At 61.2% G+C, this 8,359-nt stretch overlaps 1 protein-coding gene across 3 annotated transcripts in view; it reads left to right on the forward strand.

The window, feature by feature from the left end:
* EVL (Enah/Vasp-like) overlaps positions 1–8,309 on the forward strand; it is a 178,034-nt gene extending 169,725 nt beyond the window's left edge. For 2 of the 3 annotated variants that reach the window (XM_069489703.1, XM_069489693.1), the window contains exons 9-14: positions 1,643–1,706; positions 3,342–3,408; positions 3,502–3,564; positions 6,010–6,076; positions 6,372–6,429; positions 8,245–8,309. In XM_069489703.1, coding sequence (XP_069345804.1) covers positions 1,643–1,706; positions 3,342–3,408; positions 3,502–3,564; positions 6,010–6,076; positions 6,372–6,429; positions 8,245–8,282 — 357 coding nt within the window. In that variant the 3' untranslated portion in view covers positions 8,283–8,309. Of the gene's footprint in view, positions 1–1,642; positions 1,707–3,341; positions 3,409–3,501; positions 3,565–6,009; positions 6,430–8,244 lie in introns of all 3 variants that reach the window. The other variant, XM_069489684.1, reaches the window with a different exon arrangement.
* Positions 8,310–8,359: the final 50 nt, after the last annotated feature.

Here is an 8,359-nt window from a genome sequence, read left to right on the forward strand (position 1 = left end):
GTAAACCTCACTCCCTAAAACATAGCCTCCCAGACCCCAGGCTGGGCAGGGCTCCCCGCTACTTGATCCTGAGCCCATACTTCTCCCGAGGCCCTGAGCGCACACACGATAGCTCGCGCAGACTCACTCTCTCCGCCAGGTCGTAGGCCCGGGGAAGGCTGGGCTTGGGCTTCTCACTCACCTGCTGTCCCCGTGCCTTGCGCACACGATGGAGTTCAGCCAACTAACTCGCCGCGAAGTTCTGAAATCGCAGAGGCCTGTGTCTGGGAGCCGCAGGATAGTCACAGGTGCCAGACAGCAGCACGCGGGCCTGTGGGCCAGCACAGGCTCTTCCCGGGCAGCTGCTGGTGTGGAGCGCCAGCTCCGGCACACTTAAAGCCTCGCTCCTCCAGCTGCAGGAGGAATGGATTCCAGACCCCAGCAACTTCTGGAAGAGAAGCATTCTTGAACCCTGCAATCCCAAGAATGGTGCTGTCTTCCTTGGACACCTGTCATTTCTTTAACTAGGCCCCTGGTCACTGCTGGCTCACACTGGGACTGGCTTCTGAGAGCGCAGGGCAAGCACAGCGTGAGGGAGAAACCCCAGTGGCTGGCTTTTATTTTCCTTTTGATACTTTTCAATATTTCCAAATTCTCTTCAGTGAACATGTACTAAGTTTATAATTAATGGAGAACAAATAGGTATTATTTAAACGAAAGAAGCGTGGCAGGGAGGGCGCCGTGGGCAAAGGCACAGCGTGGGCTGTGCAGGGCCGGGGGGCAGGGGAGAGCCGGCCAGAGGTGGAGCTGGAGGGCCAGGCGGGGTGCACAGGGCTGTCCCTGCCCTGTCAAGCAGCCAGGCGGCTTCAGAGGCTCTCATAGCGGGGTTGTGAGGTCAGAACTCGATTTGACAGCTGTCGTTTGGGCAGCAACACTGATGAACGTGTGGACCGGCTGGGGATGGACGTGAAGTTTAGAGTAGATCCCTTCCTCTTCTTTTTGTAAAAGAGAAATGAGGTACATCTGGGGTCTTCCACAAACAGGTCCCTAGGAAATCAGCTGAGCCTGTGGCCAGCTCTGAGTAGACCCTCACTCACTACAGGCCTGGAAGATCCCACCTGCCACCAGGGGACCCACAGCAGCCTCTAGTGTCAGCCAGACATCTGGGCCTGTCACCGGCCCCTGAGAGGAGTAGGCCAGGGCCCCCGGTGGGTCCTGCCCGGCCACCCCCACGGCCTTCATGGCCACGGAAGGGTGGGAGTGGACAGTGGGGCGGGGCTGCTGGCGAGCACGGCAAGCGCTGCACAGCGAGGGGGCAAGTCACGCCAGGGGTGCTGAGCCGTCAGCAAGACAGCAGGCATCTGGGAGGCATCTGGCCCACCCGGGCTCCAGGCTGGGGAGGGAGTTGAGGGCCAGCAGGCAGCTCTGCGCCACTCTACAGAGAGCCTGTACCGGCCTGCAGCCTCCCCTAGCCTGGCTTTGCCTACGCTTTTCATTTTTAAATATTTATTGCTTTGCTAATTGTAAAAGTAATACATATTCAGTGAGAACCATTGGAAAACTGAGGTTTTATCAATGACTCTCGTCCAAAGGTATCCTGCCCCGGCCCCAAGCAGCCTTCGTGGGCAGATTGTAACAGAAGAGCCTTTCTTTTCCATTTTAGGAAGATCCCAGCACCTCCCCATCTCCAGGGACCCGAGCATCCAGCCAGCCACCTAACTCCTCAGGTAAGAGGGTGCCATCCTGACCCCAGGGAGGCACAAGGTCTTAGCGTGGGAGGGAGGCACGCTTAGAAGAAGATAATCTGTTCCAACCACTGGGCTGAACATGTGAGAGAGCCCAGCTCCTGCGAGTCCCCCGAGCAGGCTGGAATTGCTAGAGCAAACTGACTATGACGCTCCCCAGGGTGACCTGCCGTGTCACCTTGTCTCTCACCAGGACCCCGAGTCCCTCACAAGGGAAGGCACTTGCCTGAGCATGTGTCCAGTTGTGGAAAAGTACACCCAGGGCTCCCGAGTGCAGGCTGGGCCCAGCATTCTTAAGAGGGATGTTTAAACGTGCCTCCCAGTGAAATGCCAACTAAGGACGGACGTTACAGAGATCACCAGTGCCACGTGCTCCACCAGAAACATGGCCCTTACCTTGCTCAGGTGTCTCCCCATCTGAGCCGTGGCAGAGGGGGTGTAATTAGGAGAGTGTGATGGGCCGGTTGTTCAGTCATTCAACAAACATCTGTGCAGCATCTCCTCTGTGCCAGGCCTGTGCTCGCGAGCAGGGCAGGGAGTTAGGCCACCCTATCCCCGGGGCAGGGAGACTCTTGCCAGCCGTTTGCTCTTCTCCCTGGGCATGCTCTGTGCCTGCACCAGCTACGTGTGGGCATAACTGCCTTCCTCATGAGGCTGCGTGCTGTGTCCTCTCCTTCTAGAACTTTGCCTGGCACATTGATTTGCCAGTGAACATGAACAATGTCCCTGCCCTCATCTGCTAATTATAACGGCCCAGTGAGTGGGCCGAGTGGTTTCCTGTTAGGAGGCTGGGGCTGGTGTGGTTGTGTGGTTTGCTCAAGGCCATACACCTGGAGCCCGTGCTCCTGTGGCCCCACGTCTGCCTGCGGGCCCAGCACCCATCCCAGAAGGTGGCTTTGAGAACTGCCTCAGACCTGCAGGCAGCCTGCAGGGTCTCGGCCGAGTGCTTCCCCACTAGCCCTAGGGATTTTGTCTTCTGCCCTGGGCCAGCCTGCAAAGCCAGTGAATTCAAATCAACAAATCCCTTGCAGCAGAATGAAATACAATCTGATACCACTTACCTTAAAAAAGAAAAGACAAACCAGCTTGCAAAGCCCAGGGTGGGAAAGAGCCAGATGCGGTGTGGGAGGCAGACCAAGGAGGGCAGTCGACTAACGGTGCCAGGGGGCTCCAGGGTCCCGCAGCAGATGGGGACACGGGCTGCCCTGGGAGTGCCTGGGGGAGGGGTTCTGCTGCCCGCTCACCCCATTGCTGGTGTCGCTGGCTCCCTTACCAGCTGGTTCACATTCCACGGAGAGACCCAAGCATGGTGAAAGGACTTGAAACCAGGTCACAAGTCAAGGTCAACCAGGTCAAGGGAACGGGAGCTTGAGTCCTGGAGTGGAAGAAACACAGGGTGACAACAGTGCCATCTGCCACCCTCAAGGGGCTGCCCTTGGCCAGAGGGGGACTGAAAACAAGGAGCCAGATTGCAGCTCCACTCGAGGCAGACCTTCCCGCCCGGGGGCTCTGCACCCTTGGCATGGGGGCACTTCTTGTCTGGGGTGCTTAGGGGGTTGGGGTGGCCGCTGAGTCCTCTCAGCTCTGAGGCTCTTCATCCATGACATGAACTGACAGAGGCTGGCCGGAAGCCCTGGGAGCGGAGCAACTCGGTGGAGAAACCTGTGTCCTCGTTACTGTCCAGGTGAGCTGCCCTGGGGAGGCCCCAGCGGCGACTGGTGGGGCAGAGGCGGGTGCTGGCGCCGGCTCACGTGTCTGTTTCGTTCCGTTGCTGTAGAACCCCGTCTGTGGCAAAGAGCCCCGAAGCTAAGAGCCCCCTTCAGTCGCAGCCTCACTCTAGGTACCGAACAACCCTCCTGCCCACTGTCCCCCAGTCTCTGGGGCCTCCTCTGTCTCTTGTCCCCTGACTAACACCCTTGAACCCTGTCTCCTGTCTGGCATTCAGCAGCTTGCTCTGGGAAGGGGATCTTTTCTTTCAGACCTGGGGAAAGGCAGAGCTGGAGGGACTCGGGCTTGTACAGGTCAGCTCCTTCCTCTCCTCCCCGCGAGGAGAGGCAGGAGCGACCTGTCCAAAGCGGCAGTGAAGTGGGGCTGAGCTCAATCCAGCTTTCGACTCGCTAAGCGTGACATTGGGCAAGTTAGGCGACCTCTCCAAGCCTCCATTTCCCTGGTACAGTGAGGGCTGTTGGTCCCTGCCACACGGGACGGCGGCGGGGCAGGCGCAGGTGAACAACAGCGGGACGTGCGGCGTGCTCACTGGCCGCGGCCCTGCCCGGCCCCCCGCTCGCTCTCCGCCAGCTCCACCTCCGTCCCCACGCGCAGCAGGCACAGCCGGGTTCCCCACAGATCTGCTGACCATATTTCCCAAACCAAAAGCTGGTGTGACAACAGGACAGGGTGTTTGGAACTGAGGTTCCCCAAAAAGTCAGAAACAAAATAGCCACACAGTACCGTGGGCCAGGTGTGGCCTGAATTTGAAGACCTCTAGAACCTGCACCAAGAAACGTCTCCATTGCCCACCCCAAAGTGAAAGGAAACAACTCTTGTGACAGAGCAGGACAGATGATGAGCACAGAACTCCAGCCTGCAGAACAGCTGTGCCCAATGCAGGTGGACACAGTGGTCGCGGCAGTCAGCCGTGTGCTGGGGACAGTCCCTGCGCAGAGAGCTCATGTAAACCAGACAGCTGTGGGTCCTGGGGGTGCTCCCGAGAAGGCGTAAAGGGCCACGTGGTAGACAGGGTGCTTTAGGGAGGGGGCATTTGAGCCGACCTGGATAAGGAGGCTGCCATGCAGAGGCTGTGGGGACAGCTGTCCAAGCTGAAGGAACGCTAAGTGCCAGGGCCCTGGGCCCGAAGTTCAAAGGACAGACAGCAGGCAGTAGAGCTGGGGGGTGGAATGAGGTTAGTTTGCATCGTATTCCGTGTGCAGGCCCCGGTCGGAGAGCTGTAGGCACAGGGGCCGTGACGGGAGCCAGGCGGGGGAAGGTGACCAGAACGGAGCGGGGACCTGGAACAGGCGCAGCAGCAGGGGGCGAGCCTGCCGCCCGCCCAGCAGAGCCAGCCATGTCCTGCTGGAGTGGGGGTGGGCTGCCACGTTCTCAGTGGCCAAGAGCATTGTCAAGGCCATTCCTACCTGGAATGGGGTCTCGCTCCAGTTCCAAGACAAATCTGGTCTCTCATTTCCCAGATGGCTGCGAAGCGGGTGTGTGCCAATGACCCCTCTCACGCAGCCTTGCTTATGGGGTGTACGGTGTTTGTCATGGGGGGCCGCCGGGTGTGCAGAGAGGGCAGGCTGAGACCTAGAGCAGAAGCGCTCAGCCCACGGTCCCCAGCCCTGCCTCCGGGACAGGCCTGGAGAATCCAGGGACCCCAAATTAATTACACACGTGTTGGGCCCACGTTGGTGCAGGAGCACTTCATTTCTCATCCTCACTGTCCTCAGCTGTGGGGAACATGGTCCTTGCTTGCTCCAGATGGCCCTGCACTGTCACACCCATGATCTTTCTACCTGGCTCGGGCCACGTACGTGTCCCTGAAGCCACAGGCTCCCACAGCCATTCTGTCCATGCGGGGCAGAGCTTGGGTCCCTCAGCACCACAGTCGTGTTTTCAAAAGACCAGATAGACGAGCATGTTGCCAAGATTCTCCCGGGAGGATATGTGTGCGAGAGACGTTAAAATCCACATCGGTTAACCGTGGTGCAGAAACTTGTCACAGCAGCGCAGTCCGCGAGAACCACCTCAAACGAGAAGCCACATCCACGAATGTTTCTTGAAGGAGTCACACGCAGAGCCGTGGTGCTGGTTTGTGTCGGGAGCCGGTGCCTCCAGGATGGGCGTTAAATGTGCAACGTCACGTACTTAATGCCGCTGGTGCTGGTTTCCTGAGCCTCAACTCTAGCCGGGAGCGTAAGCCTGGCCGCTAGGGAGGTCATTGCTGCTGCCTTCTGTGCAGGGAGGCGAGGGCAGCGTGCGTGAGTCGCCACGTCTGTGCGAGAGCTCGCCAATCACAACAGCTCTGTTGGCCCCCAAGTACTGGCTCTTGGGTTGGGAAATATGGTCCCAGGATCCGTGGAGACCCTCTTGCGGTAGAGACTGGGCGTTAAGATCCTTTCCAGGTAGTCTAGGGGTGGCCGTAGGTAAGAAACAGCAAACTCCCGAGCGGAGAGGGGAGCAGGCGGCCCCGCGACGGGGCTCCGGCACTCCCAGCTTTCCTGCTGATGCCGGCCACTAGCGTGGGGGCCTTGGGCCTGCCGTCCCCTCACTGCCCTGCCACTCTCCCCAGGATGAAGCCCGCCGGGGGCGTCAATGACGTGGCCCTGGATGCCTTCGATCTGGACCGGATGAAACAGGTGAGCGTGTCCCTCCCCCAGAGGCCAGGAGCAGCCGGCAGGCGGGGCCGTCTGTGCCCAGCAAGGCCCACGCAGACTGGAGGGTGGTGGGCAGCAGGAGTTCCCGGGGTCCCTGGCCACCCTGCCCTCGACATGGGGAGGGCGGCCGAGGGGCCGCAAGGAGTCTTGGGCAAGGGCGAGAGCTGCGGCTCTGGAGAGAGGCCCGGGAGGCCCAACACTTCTGCCACGTCCCTAGCAAGGCCAGCTCCCCTGTCTCACTGCCTGTCCCTCCACTTTGACGCTCTGCTCCCACCAGGAGATCCTAGAGGAGGTGGTCCGAGAACTTCACAAGGTGAAGGAGGAGATCATTGATGGTGAGTGAAGGCCCAGGGCCGGGAGAGGGACATCGCCCCGGGCTGGCCAGGGTGGAGGGGTCCGTCTAGGCCAGGCAGCCTGCGGGTTTAAGCCGGGGCCAGTACTGCACTGAAGAGACTTCATTCTTGTAATGTCTAGTTGAGGAAACTGAGGCTCAGAGCAGTGACTTGCCTGAGAATACGGACCGCCCCGGTGGGCCGACACACAAATCTGGGGCCTTTCCACTTCTGCCTGGGGGCTCAGGGTGCTGATGTGTGGAGGGGGACGGTCCCAGCGTACATTCCCAAGCCAAGCCTGGTAGAAGCAACTTGAAGTTTTTGTTCTTTATTTCGTTACCTTTTGACTTGCTGCCGCCTCCAGTCACTGGTGTTGCGGTTCGGAGGAAACTGCCATCTCCCTGGGGTGCGGGGAACCAGGGGCCACAGAACTGCCTTCTAGGCCTGAGCCTGCGTGGCCCAGGACTGAGGCGCAGGCACGGCGTGGCCCTCAGGAGCCTCTGGCTCCAGAGAGCAGGACGTGCCCCTGCGGCATCACATCCGTCCTTCCGGTCCCCCCCCCCCCCCCCCCGGAGCCTCTGAGGGGCTGGCTCAGATCTGCGGCCAGAGGGGAAGGGAAGGCTGGGCAAGGCGGGCTCAGCCCGCCACAGAGCCGCGACACGTGGCTGGGCAAGAGGGTCCCATGACCAGAGGGGTGGAGGCTGGTGGCAGAGGGCTGACGGGGCTGCAGTGGGGAGAGGAGGCCCAGCGGGAGCCCAGACCGACCAGGCCTCCCCTCCCAGCCGCCACGCCCGCGTTTGAGCAGAGAGCGCTCAGTTCCTGTTTGTCCACCTGCCTGGAAGGCCTGGGCAGGGAGATAAGGCGCTAATGAATGAGCAGAGCGCAACAGCGGAGCCACAAAGGCAGACACGGAGCCAACAATTGCTGGGGACCCTCTCGGGCCAGAGCGGGGCGGACACCGGCAGGGGGGTGTGGTAGGAACCTCGAGCCCCAGCCTCAGTCTCTCCACCTGCCACAGGTGCCACCCCAGCCTGCAGCAAAGCACAGGCCACGCTGGGGGCCCTGAGAAGTGGCCCCCTGCTACTGACGGTGCCTACCCTGGCCCCGTGAGGTCTGTCCAGGGAGAGGCCTGAGCTGATGTGGAGGAAGGGGAGCAGGGACAGGGGACACCAAAGGCTTGTGGGGGAGCGGGGGGCTAAGAGGGAGAAGGGACAGGCCCAAGTCTGGGGAGAGGTGGAGGGCATTCCTCGCCGGCAGCCTTGGGGGAGAGGAAGCTGGGAGAGGACCGAGAGCAGCCCCAGCCTCTGCCATGGAGGAGGGAGGGGCTCAGGCCAGGGGTGTCGGCAGAGCAAGTGCAGCCCACCGGGCTCCCAGGCCAGGGACTTACCGCTGCCCCCCCAGAAGCCAGATGGGCCAGAGCCCAGCCTCCACTGTCAGGGGGGGGCTCCCGGGTCCCCCAGTAGACCTGGGTGCCCATATGTCCAAGGCCTCCAAAGACCCTGCATCTCAGCATGGGCCAGCTCCTCACGCCAGGGTCCTGGTGCTCAGGGTCCCCGAGGCCCTGGGCTGGTCACTGGCCGCCACCCCGCAGCAGGGACTACTGCAGGAGAAAGGGCAGAGGAGACCCCAAACACTTTGTTATCACCCAAAGGCCTGTGCCACAGCCCTGTTGGGCCTCCAGCCTGTGCCCCCAGCTCTGAGAGCCTGGGGGGCCCCAGGAGACCGAGTGGGGAGACGGGCACCAGCCAGGTCCGTCGGGTGTGAGGTGCAGGGGCTGGGCCGGCCCCTCGCGCTGAGCCTCCCTGTGCCTGTCCCCAGCCATCAGGCAGGAGCTGAGCAGCATCAGCACCACGTAAACGGCGGCGCCGAGACGTCGAGGCCATCGGGAGGACAGCGAGGCGCCAGTCCAGCACACGCAGAGCTGCACGGAGCT

This window comes from Eulemur rufifrons, chromosome 2 (assembly GCF_041146395.1).
Source record: "Eulemur rufifrons isolate Redbay chromosome 2, OSU_ERuf_1, whole genome shotgun sequence".
In the NCBI taxonomy this organism is placed as follows: Eukaryota; Metazoa; Chordata; class Mammalia; order Primates; family Lemuridae; genus Eulemur; species Eulemur rufifrons.